The 21,462-nt window shown below is 39.3% G+C and overlaps 1 protein-coding gene across 5 annotated transcripts in view; it reads left to right on the top strand.

Annotated features, from left to right (window-relative positions):
- Positions 1 to 21,462, top strand: part of LOC105228705 (regulating synaptic membrane exocytosis protein 2) — a 287,009-nt gene that overhangs the window by 127,574 nt on the left and 137,973 nt on the right. For all 5 annotated transcript variants that reach the window (XM_049459418.1, XM_049459419.1, XM_049459416.1 and 2 more), the window contains one exon: positions 19,573 to 21,143. In XM_049459418.1, coding sequence (XP_049315375.1) covers positions 21,108 to 21,143 — 36 coding nt within the window. In that variant the 5' untranslated portion in view covers positions 19,573 to 21,107. The remainder of the gene's footprint in view (positions 1 to 19,572; positions 21,144 to 21,462) is intronic.

The following is a 21,462-nucleotide window of genomic DNA, read 5'->3' as shown; positions in this document are numbered from 1 at the left end:
TTCGGTTTTGTGGATTTTCATTTGTGTGGCTTTGCTCTGGTGATTATTGAAATTAATTACAATCCCTTTGTGCACTTAAATCGCAAAACTTGTGCGCAGACTTTCATAACTCGTCACACCACCGTGTGCCGGGTACCGCACATAGTTTGCACATACTGTATTAATAGCACTCACCATCGGCATCCGTCTCTGTCTCTGCCGTTTGCACGTTCATTGTCAAACCAAGTGAAATCGGCTTCGTTTTGACCGCAAAGTTTTGCTTCGAAGCTTTCATTGTTCGAAGCTGTGGCGCGCCAACTGAAGCTGCGTGAGTGACTGTGTGTCGCACAAACTTTGTATTGCCGCAACGTGAGAGCATTCCCCAACAAGTTCATAGTTCTGCGGTGGTCTGATTGGAGACACACATTTGTGGGTATGAGTCTTCACATTTGACACTGCAAAAGTTTGTCGGAAATTCAAGCATCCGTTAAGCTTTTTACTTCATACAGTCAGCTCGTTTACTTACTCAACTTTGTATTGTCTATACAAGTATGTAAATAGTGTAGTTATTTTAGAGCGATGTTAGAAAATTTGAAAGCGGTAAAATTTCGCGTTCTTAGCAGATATTTTCGTGATAACATTTTCTCATGTGAAGAAGTTCAACTCCCGAAAAAGTAGTTACGCTTTTCGCTTTTTTCGAACTCAACATAGACTATAGACCATGTAGAAGGCGGTGCAAATGATTAGGAAAGGAACAAGGTTTCTTGAGAAAATTAACTAAAGTTATATATATATATTTTTTATATTATCGGAAAGTAATGATTTCAAAGAATATTTTGATGTTAGAATTTTTGAATGAAAATTGATTTTTGTGTTTTTTTGGAAAGAAATAAGAGCAGTTAATTAATTTGACATTGCTTAAATATGTAAATGAGAGTACACTTGAAGCAATCCTATATATCAAATATGCATTGAACGAAATGTTTAGAATAGCGAAAATCATTATAAGTAGTATAAGATAAATATATTTCTCGATTTTATGTGATTTTAACCAAGAGGCTAAATACAACTAAAATGCCACAGACGAATAAAATGCTCCCACAGTTTCATCAAAGTTCTTCACATACAATCACCAATCATATGAAATAAATTCAGTCGGATGTTCGAAAATCCTGATATTTGTTGTACGGGCACTAAGCCAAGATTTTGTCCAATTTTTATCCGTTTTAGGCACAAAGGTACACTCGCTTATTTTCATTGCGATAACTCACTTATTGGCCGATCTATGCGGTACAAAGTCACCCGGTAGTTCGATTATCTTTATATTAGGTATATGTAGGCTCAATACTTCCTGATCGGATTAAATCCATTTTTGACACATGGACAAACTTTTATCAGGAAATAATTTTCTCTGAATTTAAAATATATATCTCACACATTGACCGTCATTTTCTCTCAAAAGTCAACTTCAGATACTGCGGAACACATATTCGGTACCAAGAGTTTTTAAAAATTTTACTTCGATTCAAAATACTTTTGGTTGTAAGGTGGCACACTTCAAAGGTACTATTCGTTCAAAGTTCTATGGCGTTACAATTCTTTTTTATTGATTCCGGAAAGTGTATAGTCAAACGGTTTAAAAATAGGGCTATATGGGAAGTAGAAGTGGTTGTAATCTGATTTATCCCACTGTTACACTGTGGCATAGGAATATCAGAGAAAGACGAGCCAATCCCATTGTCCAATTTCAACCTAATACCTAATTCGGTGGTAAAATCTCTGGCATATTTATTGATTTATCACGTTTTTAGTAGTTTTTGATAGCACCAATGTATTAAGAGTGAGCGGTGTTATGATCCGATTTCAATCATTTTCACACTGTCGGTAAGGATTCTTATAGGATTTATCTTGAAGTAATTGGGTTATCTTGGCTTGAACTTTTTGAGAGATATGTACATTAAACCGACTAGAGGACAGTGCTATGCTCATTTTTTTAAATTTGTGTACACCGGTGCCCCTTTCCAATGCGATTTCCTATGCTAAGAAACAGTTCGCCTTATTTTAGTTATAGAACTTCATAGAGTTTTCTTTAATGTTTTTTACGTTTTGTGAGCGTGGTAGTGGTCTAATTACAAGCATCTGCGAACTCCTTCTTTTTACCAGGGTACTTATCATATCCATATAACACGTTTCTTCGAGATATCTCAATTGGGTATTGGCAGATATATCAAGCTCTGGCCTCCAGATTTAAATAAAACATTTGAAAAATGCCATATAATTCGAAAGTGAGAGCTTTGAATAGTTTAAACTCTTGGCAATAGTATAAACTTCCCAGAAATTTACTGACTCGTTTAAATCTTAAATATTCTAATAAAGTGAAATCAGTGAAAGTTATGAGACTTATAATAGAAACAATGTTAGTGTAGTGCTTTCAGAGTAAGATACCGAAACCCTTATCTTCTTCATATTCTGGCATACTTGTTTCATTGTCACTGTCCTAAATTGTAGGAACCAAGGAAATGCATTTTAAATTCTATTCTAAAAACCGGCTCTCCTTGCACCTCAGTTCTGTGAATTCTTATTTCCGTCCAATATTTAATTTCTTTAATTTAATTTTAAATCTTCAATAGAAATGTCCACACTTTCTCCTTGCTTGTCACTCACAATCTAAAAAGAGTACTCCAGCAGCATAGATTGCTAGCAGCGCCGAACCATCATTTCCAGCATCGTCAACCAGTCTTCATCTCCTCGTTTTGTTATTTTCTTTTTGCTCGACAGCCAGCGCTGCCATATCAAGTGACACATATCAGTAAACTGCAGTTGAGAAATAGTTTTCAGCCGTCACTTGACTCACTTCAGCGCAGCCTTCAGCCTTCAACCGTCAGTCTCGAGTCTCCAACAGCAGCACCACCACAACTCGGCTATATAAAAGTGTCACTTGCCATTCGTGGCACAACAACGAGTGTGCCTTCTAGTTGCACTGCCAAATCTCAATTAAATATTGTGTAAGCGAAATGTTTCTCTTTTTTTCTACTTGCAATCATTTTTGTTTTTCATTACTTCAGACACTTTCATTTGTGCCTCCCTGGCGGCACTCGACAAAGTTACTCACGATTTTGTCATTTTGAGATTTTGAATTGCTGCCAATTAGTCGGGTAAGTGGCTTAAGGACTTTTGCGCTGTTTCTATGTGCGTGGCGGAGCCTCTACACACTTGCCGAGAGCGAAAGCCGAATAAACACTGGCACTCACAGCGCGCACTTGTTTAAATGAAATGGAAAATAAATAAAGCTCTTGAAATATGGAAGTGTAGCGAGAAGTTGTTGTGCAAGAAAATATTTACACTATCCGTTGCAAGGATTAGTTTTGTGACTTGTATATTTTCGTCTTGTACTAGATGATTGTTGATATTTGGCGCTTTTCGCAATTTTAATTTTAAATGTGTTGCATTTTCTGCTGTATGGGAATATAATATATATTTTTTATATAAAAGTTGAAAGTAAATTTCAAATCTTGGTTTACTGAGCTCTGTGGCTACCTCGATTTTATGGTATAAAATTAAATTTTTGAACGCTGAAAGGATAAGAGCAGAATGGATGAAGTCCGAAGAGGCACTCCGCAGAGTAGAGTGCTTTCACCGCACCTATGGACATTAGTACTAAAAAAAACAGTTATGTAATGTAACCAGCAAAGCTCCCAATATAATGGTATATTCAGACGACATTGGCAACTTAATAACGGGAAGGTGTCTACACATAATTAGCAATATTAGGAACACCACTCTCAACACAGTCTAGAATTGGCGTTGGCAAGTGGCTCTGGGATTGAATCCGGAGAGAATGGATCTGCTGGCTTACACTAGAAAATAAAAAAATTCCCTTCATGGAGGCTCACCTCGATAAATGAACACAACTTTGTAGCAAACTGGTTTGTTCTTAAACTAGTGCTAAACACTTGTAGACTTCTAAAAATTTCGCTGCAAAATCGGGTGGACGAAGTTGGACAAAGTTTCCCCACACTCTGTCAATACATAGGCATAAGGCAGCGGTGATCTTTGCTATTGGGAAAGCTGGACTGCTAGCCTCTAATGCATCAACAAACGACTTCAGATTACTGTGGAGCAGTCAAGAATTTAACTTCATTCCGCATATTGGCTAGAAGTGTTTTAGAAGGCACAAAAACAGAATGTGTGAGAATGTCACCAGATAAGAGCGACTTTACTTCAGCTGGGTGCCAGGTTAAAAAGGTATCCAGTGCTATGAGATAGTGGACGATATTGCCAAGGGTGGTGAATGGCTGACACACGCAAACGTGATACATATTGAGAAAAAACACGCATTGCCTGATGACGATCTAGACAGAAGTATCGTAGCGAATATCAAAATACGACAGCACGATCTACTGGAAGCAACATTTAAAAGTCGCCTGGAAAAGGGTATATCGGAAGTATAAAAAACTCCCACTGACTCTCAAGAAACTCTAGGAACATGATTATAATACACAATTATCAAAGTATGGGGGCGACACAATATTACCGAAGAGGGCTAAGAGGTCCAGAAGACTACAAAAAATGTGAAGAGCAAGGCGGCAACGAGTCAACGGAGCATCTCTTGTGCCCTTGTCTCGCATTGGCAAAGCAACGCATCAAGCATTTGGCGTCCCATCGGTATGAAACACTGGAAGAGGTATTGTTCATGATGTCACAGAGTAAGATGAAACCAAATCTGGGCAAAAGTTAAATAATAAAACTGTCTAATGAGATATGCTATATATTTGGAAAGCATTTATTTTAATCATGCATAATAACTTGTGACAAAAAAGTACCCGGAAACTGTAAATAAAACGCAAAATATTTAATTATTTATCAAGATTTATTTTGTCGCCTTCAAAGTAATCCCCTCTAGATTTCATAAACATATGTCAACGAGATTTCCAGTTCTCAAAACACTTGTCATAACCATTTTTTGGACTGGCCTTCAGCTCTTTCAGCTCAGGGTCGATGCGATGATGGATTATCATCGTGTAAAATCCATGATTTGTTATTCCACAATTTTGGCAGCTTTCGGCGGATGTTCTCACGCATACTCCACATGCGGTCAAATAGCATTCTTTATTGACTGTCTGTCTCTCCGGAAAGAATTTATGATACACTAAACCACGAATATCGATTTGAGGGTCACCATAACTTTTTTTGGTTTCGGCATTTTTTCTTCCATTCCAATGGATGTTGGACTTGTTTGCAAGTCAAACTCATAAACCCCTAGCTTATCGGCAGTTAAAATGCTCAAAAACATTTACCTCTGCCACATCCAATTTCATAGAGCTCACAATAATTTTCTTGAGCCATGTCATAAGTGGCACTTAAGACACTATCGCAGAAATATAGCAATATTCATCATTAATAAGCAGCTGTCAGTTGAGAATTATTGCCATGTGTTTTTCTCATTCAGTATGCACTTGCGCACATATTTTTCCCTACCCGGCCCGTTAAACCAATTATTCGCACTTATTAAGCTCGCACTACAAGTGCATTGTTTACGGCCAGAGCATTGAAGCACAAATTAGAATGCTGTTGCAACGCTGCATTTAATGACGCAAGTGCAAGTTGCACGCACCGGCAGTGCAGCACGCCAATTGGCAAGGCACGAGGCTCGAGACTAACGAATAATGGCTAAGAGTCGTTGTAGGCGCGTAGCAGCAATGCATTGCAGCGGCAGTGCGGTGGACATGGAAGCAGCTGACCAGGCTGCCGCAAATTCACACATACACACACAAACCCACACACGCACATATACATATATATACAAACATCCATGTATACATTGAAGTTATGACCGCGCCCTTTGGTTGTCTCATAAAAATGTGTGCGAGAGAAATTATTATTGTCACGTCGTATATTGCATTACGTATACGCAGTGGCGAACGTGGTTTAGTGGCAGAAGTGCAAGAATAATAATAGGAACAGACCATGGCAACTACTGCAAATACAGCACAAACAAACACAATAACGATGAATGTAAGATATGTTGCCGTCAATTGTGAAGCGCCACTTATGCCTTTGTTGTTGTTGTTAATGGCCTAGTGCCACTTGGAAAAGATGAAATGAACGACTACACATAAATTGCTTGTCATTTGTTATGCCACCAACTCAATATTAGATGTCGCTGTAAAATTTTTAAATAAATAGTTGTACATGCAGTGGATGCGCTTGAGATGTGGCACTGTTAGAATAGCTTGTGTTGCACGCTGCCTTGGGCGAGTGGAAGCACAAACGCATATTTTTATACCCCAAAAAATCACACAGTTTTTGAGATATGAGTCTGAAATTTTGCACACACTCTTTTCTCAGCAAGAGACTGCCAAGTTGTTGGAATCGATGATATTGGACAACTATAGCTTATAGCTGTCAAACAAACTGAACGATCGGAATCAATTGCTTGTATGGAAAACTTTGTCATTTGTAAAGCTATCGTCTCAAAATTTGGCTATTATTATTATCTGTAGCTACTCCACATTCTTCGAAGAAATTGCTTGGATCGCACAACTATAGCATATAGTTGGCATACAAAATGATTTGTCAGATTCATGTCCTCGTATGGAAAACTCTTTTATTTGTCAAGATATCTTTCCAAAATTTGGCAGAGATTATGGCTCAACGCATTGCTACAATCTCTGAGAAAATTGTTCAGATCGGGCTAATATTGCATAGAGCTGCCATACAACTGACCGGTCAAAGTCAGTTTGAAAACCTTTTCACACGCTTTTGTGGCATAAAAATGTAGGGTATTAATGTTAAATGTTATTTTTCTTGTTTTTGTAATTATTTTTTCAATTTCAATTTCGCTTGAAAAACATGCGCTTCAACATGCAACATGCCACAAATTAGGGCAGCAACGTGTAGTGCGTGCACGGGCGAAGGGAAATGTGGCGCGTTAAAATTGCTGCACATAAATTGCAGAAAATTGTCTCTGGAAAATCTCAGCTAATAAATACTTGCAGTTGACAATAACAATTGTGTTCAAGCAGTCTGTTACACGCCGCACAGCGCTCTTTCATTATTCGCCATTTCGCCTTGCTCATATATTTCGCTTTTCATCTATACTTTTATTACACTCTCCACTGCCCTTGTGTCTGCTGCAGCTCTGCACATACTTGCAACGCCAACTCAAATGGTTCGTGCAACAGTTGCATGGCAATAATGGCGCAGTCAGTGTTGCGTGCATAAAAATTTGTTGCATTCTCGCAGTATTGACTCTTGTTGCAATAAAATGCGAAATTGTTGCATGCTTTCCGCACTGTCATATTATTTGTTAATCGTTGTTATTGTTATTGCTGCGAAGTAAAACCAGTCTGCTGGTTTTTTTTGCTATAATTTTTTATGGCGCACACACGTGCTGCCAATATTGCCACACCTACCTTAACTCATATGACGTTCGGCGAAAGCTGTCATTATGACACAATTGTCAAATCGTTAGGAATAATAGTTATGCCACAATATGTATGTATGAATAAAGCGATATGGCTTCGATTGTGGCACAGTTCATCTTTTATTAGGCGTTTCCGCTGCCGTTCTTTCAATTCGAATCTTTGGAGCTCTATTGTGGCCCACTCCTTCATTTTAGTCCTTACCAAACCCGATTACAACATGCTGCTCACAATGTAGTCGGTCGTCATGTTTTCGTTTCTTATTCGCCCTATACTCCTTCTCTCCACTACGTGCTTCGGAAACAAGAAAAATATAAGGTCTGCGATTTCAACGACACTGCTACAAAAGGAACATTCACCTTCTCCCTGAAACAGGCAAGGCCCGACAAGAATAAAACGGGCATCAAATAGAAGTCTGCCTCTACGTGTTGTACCTCAATCCAGGTTGATTCATTCTAAACGAGCCTATGTCTTGATTTTTTTTCTGTCACATCCGTTTCGAGCATGACTGTTGTTGTAGGTGACCAGCAAGGAGATGCTTAAGAAATGGATAAATTCAGAAGCAATTTGTAAAAGGAATGTGTTGTTAGTTAATTCGAAATCTTTCTGTCCTTTTTATAACCAGATAGGGTAACCCTAGCGCTTCTTTCCCAACTGATAAGTGGGATCATATAGTGAATACTTACCAAACCGCTATTACCCAACGAACAATACCCGGATATTCATTATGTAAATTCTTCTGCCGCCAACAGTTGTCCTGCCAATTTTGCAACGCAGTTTTTAGCGAAAAGATCTATAGGTGATAGTTTTAGCACTAGTTTAAAGGCCGCTGTTTGAGTGGTTCTCACAGCGCCCCTTATACACTACGCAGCATGCCGCAGAGCCCATTTCATTGGTTTTCGATAGGTAGATTTCTGTATGAATGTCCACCATACTACTGCACTGTAGAACAGAAATGGTCTTATAATATGTGTACAGCAGCAGTATATGGAAAATGGATAGAGTCCAATTTTTGACTGTGTTGAAAGTTGTGGTCGTAATAGTGCTAGTGGTCTATAGGCATCTTTCCACTTTGCATCTGCATGTGCCACCATCTTTTTGGTCTTGTCGTCCAAATTCCTTAACAGTTTATGCACCACCAATGTCCTTAGGAACGGAGATTGCGCTCGAGTAGGTTGGGTTGTTTCTACCTGCCTACGGCATGAAAACTACTTTAACCTCTGTCCTTGAGTGCGGCATAGAGCTGAACTTCAGAATTTCCCCACGAAATTTTGGAATATGGTAGGAATGATTCCATCCGTATTGGGGGATTTAAATGACCTGATATATTCGGGTAAGTTTATGCTACTATTCCATTCCTTTAGAGATCGTTTTACTCGTTTCAATAGTTCTCGCTATCCTCTACCTTAGCAAAATAGAAAAATTTTCGTACTCTGTCGGCAAGACTCGAGCACCTTGTTCCACTAAGGGGCTTGATTTTGAACTTGAGACGCAACGTTAGACTCGCGTAAAGAAAAGCTGTATTAAGATCATTTGTAAATACAGTCACGCCCATTTTATGTGAGTTATACACGCAAGGTCTAGGTCTCTTGCCTAATAGTATCTGCTTGTATACACCCCAGTTTGTGTTTCTCAAATTTCTCCTAATATCGTGTCTGACCTTTGCTTCAGATCTAATGGAGGTATGACTATGCATTCTATGATCAGATAATGATGGTGGGTTTAGCACCCTCCAGTTCTCTATCATTGCATTATTACTGACATAAAGAGATATGCATATGATATGTCAAGTCTTCAAACCAATGTTATCCATGGTTTCTGCACGAAAGTCACAATTAGCCGCTTTTCTTATGGTGACAAAGCCGGCGCAGAGCAGCTACGGTTTATCACAGTACGGTATCCTTCGGTTGGATAAGTGACGTCACCCCTCTCTAAGTTTAGATCCTGCTGCATTTCATCTTATTCCAGCAAGTTTTTATTGCCGTCGCCGGTGTGGCATAGCAAGATACTACCAACGGCGCATGCCATCTTCCCGAATTTTACGTAAAGAAGTCGTCTGTCTTCTTATTAATAATGGAAGATATAGAAGAACTCGCCACGTTCAATATCCTTCAGTCGCCAGTCCGCCCAACCTGGTTCTGATGTTGTAGTAACCGAAGCGGATGTTCCAGGTCTACCATGCAATATAGGTCATCATATTCCCCATAGGCACCGATAGAATATTGTTACAGTACACCACCTTCTGTTTTACGTTTTCCTATAGGTTCGGAAGCGTTCTGATAGCTTCTCTTACCCATGTCAGCGAAGGGATATCCTTGCGTTTCAGGATTTTAATTCCGTTAAACTATTCTTCTCCATTAAATGACGACATGGGAGCGTTTGACGGTTGAGTCCATCCAATATTCGAAAAGCTTCATCTCCACACTTTTCCATATCTGTTCCATTGAGTTACTGCGGTATATGAGCGCCACGTTCAGATATCGTTTTACTTGCTACCGCCGCTGCTTGTTGTCCGCGTGCTTGACGCTCAGTTGCTCGTTCTTGTCTCTACACTTTTTCCATTTCGAGGTTGCCCTCGGTTCGCTCTATGTCGAATGCTGCCTCTTTTCAGCGATGTGCTCCACTATACGATTTGGACACGCTGGATTCGAGCAACTGCACCAGTTGCGTGTGTCGAAATGTGCCCAGCTGTTTTTCACCTCTTCTCGAACCCAAGCAAACCGTTTCACCGTTTCACCTCCTATTGTTATAGGTTAGGTTGTTGACGTTGTAGCGACAGAATTCTGCCGAGTTGATAGTCCTTAATCGGTTTAAAAAATCTGCGTCCGTTCCGGTTACGTAGAACCGAATTTCGTGGGAATGGCTTTTTTACACATTGGCTAATGAAAAAAACGATCTGCTTGTTATTAATTTTTTATTTGCCCTCCTGATAATTTATCGGTACATACCCCTAGCCGCCGATTCCTTGTTCGTTTTGGTTATATTCAGGAGAAAGGGAAAAATACTCCAAGAACATAATTATCTTACTTTTTAACAGAATTTCCAAGATGTTTCAAATTTGTTGTTTGTAGAAAAACACATGCACTTACCAGATAGTAAATGCAGGATGTGAGCTCACATATGCCAAAATATACAGGCACAGCGATATTCGCAGCGCGTTCAAACTGCTCGTTACTTTAACCAGACATAAGTACTCTTACTTGTCCATTTGCAGCAAATAACTTTCCACCGCTCATTGTTGCTGTAAATTTGGCGTAGTTGCCCTACGGATGACATCAGCTTAAATGCCAGAGAGGACTTAATATAGTGCCACACTATTTCAGCTCTCGCTGTAAATACGCTCGTAACTGTAAATAAGCTGAACGCTACAAGCCATACACATTCCAGCATTAACGCAAGCACACACACATGCACAGACGAGCAATTTTAGTGGCTTTGTTTTACGACTCGAATAGAGTTTACTGTGAATAATTAAAGTTAATTAAAACAAGCATTTTGTAATCACACGCGACCTAGAACACGGAAATTTATTAAATTTAGGAAGTATATTGTGTTTTTTTTGTGGTTTTCAAAAAAAAATAAAACCACATAATTTAATGTTATGGTCAAGAATTTAACTTTATTATAAAGGTAAAGGTTGGTCATTATGTTTTAAAACCGATTTGGCGCAAGTGATCGCCGTGGCTGATTCGAATAAATTCCAACCGAGAAGCCCAATTTTCCACCACTTCTTGCAGCAATTAGGGCCGTACGATATTAATTCTCTTCTAAAGCCTCAACTGTCTCAGGTTTATCTACGTAGACAGGCAACTTCACATAAATCGCACCAAAAATTGTCAATGGTGTTAAAAAGCGCATGAACCCCGATGGCCGCGCCGCAGGTCCACGACACGAGTATGCGCTGACCAAAAGTTTGCTTCAATAAATCGATTGTTTTGTTGGATGTGCGGCTGCTATGATCCAGCGATTTTTTCTGCACATATAACACAACAAACAGTGACCTTTTAACTATGTAACGGCGTCTCAGCAAAGACTTGTGGATTATCAGCACTATAAATGTGCCGAATTTGACAGTTTCATCATTGTGAACAACCAAAAGTCGAAGATCCTTTTACTCAATATATTACGGTTATGCAAAAATTTTGGAGAGGTTTATATATATTCTGGTTTAGGTCTTCATTAAAATTGAAAAACGATTATTACATGGAAAACAATATTGCCAAAAATTTGCATATTTGCCACCATTAGGGTTACCCTGACATATTGTCCTCATATGTGATGTTAAGTAAAAACTGTTTGCTGAAAACATGAAAAACCATTTGATGCGATTTCTTAACCTTTTTTTCAAAATTGATTTTTCTATTCGATTCCTCGTTCAATTTTAATACAGAGTCAATGTTCAAAAATATGGGACTCTGTTCGCATTAACAGCAAAAGTTGGTGGAAAAGCACAAAAAACTGTTTTTTTTTTTTTGGAAAAAAAGTGTTTTTTGGAGGGGGGATTTTAAAAATTGTTTGGGGATTTTGAAAATGATGGGTTTCTTTTACATAAAAATTGTATAACCTCAAATTTGTTTACACTCAATTTTCATGTCGTTAAAAAAATAAAAGAAATAGTCATTTGTTTGTTTTTGATCGGAATACAAGTACAAAACAATGTCGCCATTTTGGTGGGGATGGAATGACCCATATACGAGGTTTGACAATTAAGTAATGAGGACTTGTGGTAAAACCTGTGACCTTGCTCTAGTTGTTTAGTTCCCCTGCTGCGACAAGCCTTCTTGAAGTAGACGTGTGTCAGTAGTGTCCCCGTCACGAAAATGGAAAATCAAAATCAAGAGCAACGCGTCGCGATAAAATTTGCGCCAGATTGGGCGAAACAGCTTCGGAAACGTAGGCTAAAATGTAAGAGTGTATGGTGATAGTGCTCTTAGTCGTGCGAAAGCTCCTTTCAAATGGTTGGTCTCCGCGGGCGCCGCCCGCCCGAAAAAGCTCGCAATGAAGCAAGTCGATGATTATTGCCTTTTTTGATAGCCATGGAATCGTCCCCACAAAGAAATTGTCGTTCCACCGTTGCGAAAACGAGTCAACAGGGTGCGCCCAGACATCGCTCGTAACTGGATCCTTCATCACGACAACGCGCCGTGCCACGCCACCCTCAGCGTGTACCAGAATTTGGCCTCTAAAGGGATCGCCGTGTTGCAACAGCTGCCTTATTCGGCCGACATGTCACCATGTGTTTTTTTTTGTTTCCTAAAACAAAATCGGTGGTCAAAGGAACCCATTTTGGGGGGGGGGGGGAAGTCGATTACGGACATCCCAGGCGGCCGTGACGAGGGTACTCGCGGACATCCCAGTCAAAGCGTTCCAGAAATGTTACGAAGCATGAAAACGCGCTGGAATCGTTGTATAGCGACCCAAGGGGAACTACTTTGAAGAAGATGGCAGAGATATAGAATAATTTTCAAATGCTTACGGTTTTTATGGGATCAGTTCTCATTGCTTTGTCATACCTCGTATACAAGTGTGTTCCAAAGTTAAAACAGGACTTAAAAAAAACAACAGAACAAATGGTTTTTTTCGGCAAAATCAATTTATTTTATTCAAAATAGTCCGCTTCTGCTTCATACAGCTTTTTGCACGGTCCACCAATCATGTCGAACGAGTGTTCAGCTCGTGGGGCCGCTATGGCCGCCAGTATGTAGCCGGTGCAAGCTTTTTGAATGGCGTCTACGTCTGCGTAACGCTTTCCTTTCATGGCAAATGCATTTTTTTTTTTTCCGACAAAGAAAGACGTCGCACAATGCCATATTAGGTGAATCATGGGGAGTGATAATGGTGAAAATGTGTTTTTTAGTCAAATAATCGTCCTTCAAATGTTGGATTCTGAGCAATTTTTGGTCGCCAGTCAAATTGTGCGGAACAAACCACACACCTTTCGTAAGCCCATCGATGTTTAATGTAAGTAATCGATGTTTTGGAGATGTACAATTCCACTTCCGTGAATTTCAATTATGATTTCGGCTGAATTTGAAGAATTTATGCACAGTTTTTCCGGTTGATCACGAATTTTGATTGTCCCACATGTTGATGGTCACTTATGTCCCCACGACCACTTAGACAAAAACGTTGAAAGCACTCGTGGACTCTGCTATGGCCAATTCCAATCCCCCAATCATCCCCATAAACTTGTTTCATCAATTGAAATGTTTCGGTAAAAGTTTTACCAATTTCAAAAAAAAAAGAAAATTTAATGTTGGCTCTTTGTAAGGAGTCATTTTCGCCCCGATAACACAAAACTAACTGACACTTAAAAACGCAAATAACTTCACTTCCAATGAATGAAATGTCATGAAATTATCACTGCACAATCCCCCCGATAAAGAGAGAAAATTCTATCGCACTAGTGTCATATAGATGGCGCCACCAAGGGGCGCTAGATTTAAAAAGTGCTGTTTACTTTGGAACGCACCTTGTATGTATAACTCCTTAGATTTCGACGGCTCTTGTTTGACATTTTACATCTTGAGGATAATATTCGAAGAAATTGTTCCGATCGGATGACTATAGCATGTAGCTATCATATAAAAAGTATGAAAAAATAGTTTTGTTGTATGCTTTTTTGTGAAGGGTATTGTAGCTTCGGTGCAACCAAAATTACCCCTCCCTTACTTGCATTCTTAACTGCCACAGGCAAACTAAGATGTGTGCTTTTATCAATTCGATATAAAAACCCCAGAAAATTCGAAGAAATGCTTTTGCTTTTTTTTTGGACTTTTTTGTTATTTGTGTAACTGCAACTAAGACTACAAATCGATTAAGTAAAGCTGAGAGTATTTGCATTCCGACTAATTGAATTCCTTTATAATATCTTACTTTGGTCCGAGGCGTTTCGGCAACATGCGACTGGCACAGCTAACGAACCAAAGCAACGGTTTATGTGTGTGTGTTTATGGTTGAGTGCGGGCGATGTGCATGTGTGAGTGCAAAAATGTGAAAATATGCTTAAAGTAAAGCACAGCCACTCCACTTGGCCGCAAATAGAATAACGCTTTGATTTAAGTAAATATTTTACATTCATTTGCAGCGTGTAAACAGAGCCCGAAAGTGCACGACGAGGCACAAATAAGTGTGTGCAGAAGCAATTACAAACACACACACACATACACTTGCATACATGCATAAAAATAGATATGCATTTTGTTGGCAAATAGTTGCACTTCAAAGCCGGCAACTAAACTGTCGATTACACTCACCGACAGACAACTAACGGCACATATTTAGATGCAATGTGTACTGGAGAGTGTATGTGTGTGTGTGGTGCGCTCAATCACATGCTTCAATCGTTCAACTGTGAAAAGTTGTATGAAGTAAAACTTTTTTTAATTTCTTTTTTTTGCGCACACATACACTTACGCTGGCGCGCAGCGTTCATACACACACACACACACACACTTACTCGTTGAGCTAAAGTTTCATTCATTCACTTACGCACTCAATTTATTCGATTCGCTTTAATCTTTGCATTCACACTTGAGATGACAGGCAAAGCGAGATAGAAGCGTTGGGAGCTGAATGAAATCAAGCACATGTTTGATATGTATATACATACATATATATATTATATATTGAACACTTGTACGTACAAACATGTGGCATCCTTTCATTGATTGCGCGGGCGTTGCCGAGCCACATGTCTGGGAGGCGTGTGGCGATTTGTTTACATGCATATCTCTGCCTCTTCTGTGTGTATGTGTACATATATAGTATGTGCGCCATACATATGTACATTTATGCAGATTACCCGCTATCTTGATATCCAAACACACACTCACACACACATTTAAATATGACAAGTCCATGCACTTGCTTGGCGGTTTGGCATCTCTGGAGAAATCATCACATGAGCTGCCCCAAATAGCAATTGAACGGATATTTGAACGCTTGAATGCGTCACATTTCCAATATTCTGCTGATATTTGTAGAAATTTGTGTTTTCTAAGAAAGTTTGCCCCAAATATTATATTAAGTTCATAGCCGCTTGTGTAGCGAACCTTTCACAAAGCGGAGTTAACGATAAATACCGTTAGCATACGATTTGATTATGGTCAGCTTAAAATATTCTACGCTCAAGCTTTATGCATACAAAAGCTTGTGGTCCACATCCACGCTCGCACACACTCATACATAGACAACTTTTCATACCAAAGCAATTTAGCCAAAGCTGCATGGGTGCCAAAGAGTGTGTGTTGTAAGCAGAGCAAATAAGTGTTGTAAATCGATTTGTGATAAGCATATTTGTTATTGTGGTTGTTAAGCAGTTAGTTTGTTCATTCTTATGTTGACTCGCTTTCATGCTGGTCGTTTGTTAGCTGCTTTCTACACGCACTTACATTTGCAAGAATGTAGTAACAAATATGTACGGTGTATTAGGGTGGGCCAATTATAGATGACGGTTATTTTTTAAAGTCTAACAGATCGAGAAGGTGGCAGGAAATGAGGCATCTCTTGTGCACTTATCCCGCATTGACAAGACTGCGCTGTAAACATCTGGCATCCCCACGGTATGACACACAAAATTTTTGTATATTTTGGTGTTTTAATGGTGAAACGCACTCTTCGCTATAACGTTCACCAGTTTTCCTGCTTACGTACAACATTCCGTCGCTGCATAACACGTTGAACTTGGACTCGAAAGAGAAAATTATTTTCTGCCAATCGACTTTAGTCTAGTTTTGGTGCTTTATAGCTCACCGGAGTCGTGGTTGACGCATTTTCTTAGGCAAAGGCGGCTTTTTTGTGGGTCGTCGAATATTCAAACCAGCATACTGGAGCCTGTTTTTATGTTCTAGCAGTGATTTCGTTTTTTATGATCTCCATCCGGATGTCCTCAATGGTTTGTAATCGATTATTTAGGCTAATGCGTTCTATTTGCCGATCCTCCCTTGAAGATGTTTTCCTAGCTGCTCCTGAGCCTGGTTTTCTACTCAGTGGCCCACTGTTTTGAAATCTTTTCCAAAATTCCCCGACGAAAGACTTCTTGAATCCAACTGATCTTCTGTATCATTTATTTTTGCAAAACCATTCATTGCTTTCATTTCATTGCTTTATGAAAAGTGTTGCAGTGATCGGATTTAGTTCAAATATGCGCCGTTTCGTTCGATAATCTGTTTCCATTTAGACGGCAACTTCATAATATCCTCCACTAGTGGATTTGCCTTTACTGAAGAAAAACTTTAAAATGGCGCGAATTTCGGCGTCCATGTCCATGTTTACGCGTCTAGAACTGTGGAACGCAATATCTAAACTAATCATGCATAGCGTCGTTTTGTGGGTTATGTCAAGACCTTTCAAAGGTGTATAGTATACGAGACATAGCCGCGAAATTCAAAAGACAAAATGGCGGAAGGCAGATATTTGGCAACCTAATGCTATACGATTTATCAGAATTTATTTGAGTTAGCTGCTTTAACACCAACCGTTTATTCATACACATATTTTATACAATAAGAAACGAGCAGAACCCTAATAAATATGTAAATCTCATCATGTCAACTAATGGTAATTGCACTCAATAAAATGCATTATTTGTTATTCAAATGGAAAGCAGGGGTAGATTTGTGGACATATCTGTGGCAAGTTGTCCTAAACGAAAGTGGCAGTGGAGTATTTTGACTTCTTATGAATCTTGATTTGTCTTTCCTAAAAAGCTGATAGTAGCTGGCAATGCAAATTTAGTTTTGAAGATAATACACACAATGGACGGTGGAATAAATTATTCAGAGTAATTGAAATTCACTCGTTAATTTGAAACGATTTAAGTTATTTAAGGTTATGGACACATAGACATATGAATAAATGTAAATAGAGTTAATGGTTTGTAGAGTTTTTAAACAGTCTAGGAAAATTTAGAAAACAACTATTTAATACGAATAAGATTTCTATATTTATACCGTGAGCAAAAGTCATAATAGGTCAAATAAAGAGTTCCCGACCTGACACACATAATTAAATCCTTCTGACTTACAAGTAGTTTTGATTTAGTTAGCTGTAACCATTTTGGCAAATAAAAGATACAGTTGAAACAACAATTTGGTCTGAGGACGAGGCTGCGGACACTGTCGCATAAAAATCAATCAATCTAGGATTGGTATGCTAAGTTTAGACCTGGTGAACTGAGCACCTAAGATGGTCCACAACTTAATTTTGGAAGACCGTAAAGTGAAGTTGTTCGACATAGCAGGTTCTCCAGCAATACCAACTAAACCTACACATCATATCAGTGTCGAATATTTTAGTATTTTAATAGGAAAGCTCTCTGCAAAGTGGGTGTCGTGCCAACTCACTTTTCATCAAAAACAACGAAGAGTTGATAAACCCGAACTTTTGCAACGATATCTGATAATCAATGAGACATGAGACTCTATCTTTTTACTTCGAAGTCTAATCGACTGTTCAGTCGAAAACGGTGTCACCATCAACCCAAATAAAATTGAGATGGTTTTATTTAATAGAAGATACAAGATGCCGGTGGCACCATCACCGCAAATAGGAGACAATCGGCGGATACAGTAAAATTTATAGGGCTTATATCAATAGGAAGCTTTCATGAAAACCGAGTATCGAAGAGGGAGTAAAGAAGGCATCGTTTTTCTTATACTGTTGTACAGGAGCCATTGGCAAAAGATGGAGTCTCTCACCGAAAGTGGTTCTCTGGCTTTACGACTCCATAGTCAAGCCCATTATGTTCTATGGAGTCTTGTGATAAAGGGCTCTTGAAAATACCGCACTTGCAAAGAAACTCGAGGGAGTTCAACGGCCGGTACTTATCAGCATGTGTGGTGCACTCAGGTCCTCTCCCCATGGTTGGACTTAACACCATCTTACACATAGTGCCCGTAGACATCGTCGGATCGAGTATGGCTGCGAAAGTTGCTATCAGACTCAGAGAATCCGCGAAGGTAATATGGGTGGGAAGAAACCGTTGGTGGAGAGGAGCAGTGACGGACAGGTTAAAGCTTGGGGGAAGATCGGTGAACAGGTTTACTGATCTCTATCAGCTCCTGCATCAGACTTCCTGAGTATTGCATTGTCTTCCAGGCCAAAGTTTCAGCCATAAAGGTAGCAGTAGATTCACTTCACCGGAGTGCAGCCTTCTCCATAGAAATGACTATCCACTCAGAAAGCAGGGCGGCGATATAAGACTTGATCTCATTAACAGTGCGTTCTGGGCTGGTTAAAGGCTACCTAACCTCGCTATCAATAGCATCGAGTGTTTTTGTGAAAAGACTGGTATGGGTACCAGGCCACAGCGGAATCTCAGGAAACTTTAAAGCAGATGTGCTAGATAGAAAGGGCACCATGGAACCGTTATCAGTAGAATAAGAGCGGGTCGATGGTGCAGTATCCTCTTGTGTTCTACTACTAAATAGCTGGGCTTCGTGGGAGCTTCCATCAATACATGCCTTGTCGCAAAAGCCTTTTCACCCAATTTTCGCCCACGATCGCAAGAGATCTAGTAATAGATTTGCAGTAGGTCGAACCCTATTGGCGGCAATGCTGCAAGGCTAGGAAATTTACCAGCCGCCATCTGTAGAAGCTGTTTGGAAGAAAACGAGATGGAAAAAACTGAGCACCTCCTTCCTGACTATCCCGCGTTTGGGAGGTGGTCAAGACTTAAACACTTGAAGCACACCTTCATGCACCCTGCCATAAGTCAGTGAAAACGATGGCAAAAATCCATGTAGTGGTCTTTGAATTACTTTCGCATCTACAGTATTCTCCAGATCTGACCTCCAGCGACTATTTCCTGTTCTGAGGTCTGTAAAGGAAATATGTTGAATAAAAAATCGAATTTTGCCAAAATATGTGTTTTACTATTGTAAGGTATGTGCAGAATTGTGATTTGTTGGGCATCACTACTTCAGAATCAATTGCTACTCTTGCTGTTGGGAATTCAAGAAAACTCAAATGAGAAATATAGATGTCAAAGCATTTGACGCAAGCCAAAAGCCTTCCACTCTCTGCCTCTCTAGTATCATTACTGTTAGCTTTATCTAGCGCTTTCCGGACAGTATTTCTAAGATTTTTACATAGAAAATGCTTTTTTGAATAAACTATTCAAATTTTTTATTAATCATACAAATATTATATTCCTTCTTTCTTGCAGAATTACGACGCAAATGCGGCTTAAGGAACGAAAAAATTATGAAATTACACGGTAAAACATAAAAACCTTCAACCAGCCGCTCGTTGGTGTGCGAATTTCATTCGAAAAGTTTTAATTCACCGTTACACGGAATTTCAGAAAAATGCTGACTGCATTCAAATGTAAATGGGCAGAAAGCGTACATCAACAATGTCACGAGACGGCAGCGAGTCAAGCTGCACCTGAAAAGTACCAGTAAAAGCAGAATAAAAGTGAGAATAAAAGCGGCGAAGAAAGCAAGCGTAAGACGGCACGGAAGCGAGATAGTTAAGTAAACGAATGCATTGAGCCAGTCAGTCACGCGTTTAAGCAGGCAACTGTACTACAGCAAAAACTAACCGAAACTGTGTGGTGCGTTGTTAAAACGCCACGCCAACGCCGGAAAGTATGCTATAGAAATAACAAAAAAGCAGCAAATGTAAATTTCGGTTGAAGGCAGCGCGAAAATAAAGCAATAAAGCAACAAAAACAGTGGCAAAGCAAATAAAACGCACACCACCAACGATAATAACCGTAAAGAAAATAATGACGCGCAGTAAATACGTGTTGCATGCATGTGTTAGTGTGGCGCACTTGTAACCGGTGAAATTACACAGCGTTGCACGAACCGAGCGCATACAAAGCGGTATACATTTTTACTCCACGCGACACTGCATTAAACGGCAATAAAAACAACAGCAACAACAACGCCAATTATACTGTCAGCTGCTGGCTGTGGACCGGAATACGGCCAAGCGGATGTGGCAGCGTGCGCAAAAGCACCGTTATTACAGTTGCAACCCAGTTATTTAACTGTAAAATACAGGAGAGCAATGAAAAAGCTGGTTGTTAGCGTTTCAAAGCTTGAAAAATAATATTTTGTTGCTGCGAAAGAAATCACAAACCAAAAAAAAAAAAAATTTAAAGAAAAATATTTTTTCCCAGACAGCGCATCGAAGAGCAGCATTGAATACCGTTACCTGACACGCTTACACCATTTCTACCGAAAAACGCGCACATCATGCAACCTGTGGCGCACAACAGTGTTGATTTTGCTGCATTTATGTAAACACGAGCCATTAAACTTGCAACCTTGCAGCTGAGTGACCCCATTTCTCACAGTGCATTTGAAAAGAAAGCGAGCAAAATATAGTCAAACAAACTTAATTCTCCAAACTCAGTTATCATACTGTACACACATCCATACACACACACAGATAGCCGCACTCAAAGCCAAACACTTCGCCTTGCCATTAAAATAATTAAAAATTTGTGCATTCGCGCGCAATAAAATGACGCGGAGTGTGGCATAAATAATAAAAAAAAGACTTCAAGTCATCAAAATTAACTATAAATTGGCTGCGAGTAGGAAATACAAATATAAACTGGAATTTTTTGGCCGTTAGGCGGTTGAAAAAAACGCTCATCATTAGCCGTGCTGCGTGGTGAGAAACGAAAGAGCGTAAATTACAGCCGAAATTTCACCTTTTACTGAGAGAGAGCGATAAGTCAACAAAATGTTGCCCACCAATGTAATGACGTTCATGAAAAAGGTGAGTCTCCACATATATGATTCTACCATGACATGTAATTAGTAGAAGTAAACTTATAAAACATATTTATTATCGCTTGTAGATAAAATGTTTGCACTAAGGTCAATACAAAAAAAAATTGATAAATAAAGTGTGGGTGTACGAAATTATTTCAATTTTCAACAAATGTTATTCCCAATTATAGTAATGAATTCAGCAGCTGTACACTCTTATAGAAGTTATTACATTATTTTTTAGTTCTACGGCTCGAATTATTTTTTCCAGCAGCAAATTGAAGAAGTTACACGAAAGAGAGTCGCCTTGTCTGAAACCTTGTTTG

This window comes from Bactrocera dorsalis, chromosome 5 (genome assembly GCF_023373825.1).
Source record: "Bactrocera dorsalis isolate Fly_Bdor chromosome 5, ASM2337382v1, whole genome shotgun sequence".
NCBI classification, from domain to species: Eukaryota; Metazoa; Arthropoda; class Insecta; order Diptera; family Tephritidae; genus Bactrocera; species Bactrocera dorsalis.
The sequence above is the reverse complement of the archived record's forward strand: the minus strand, read 5'-3'. Positions and strand labels throughout refer to the sequence as shown.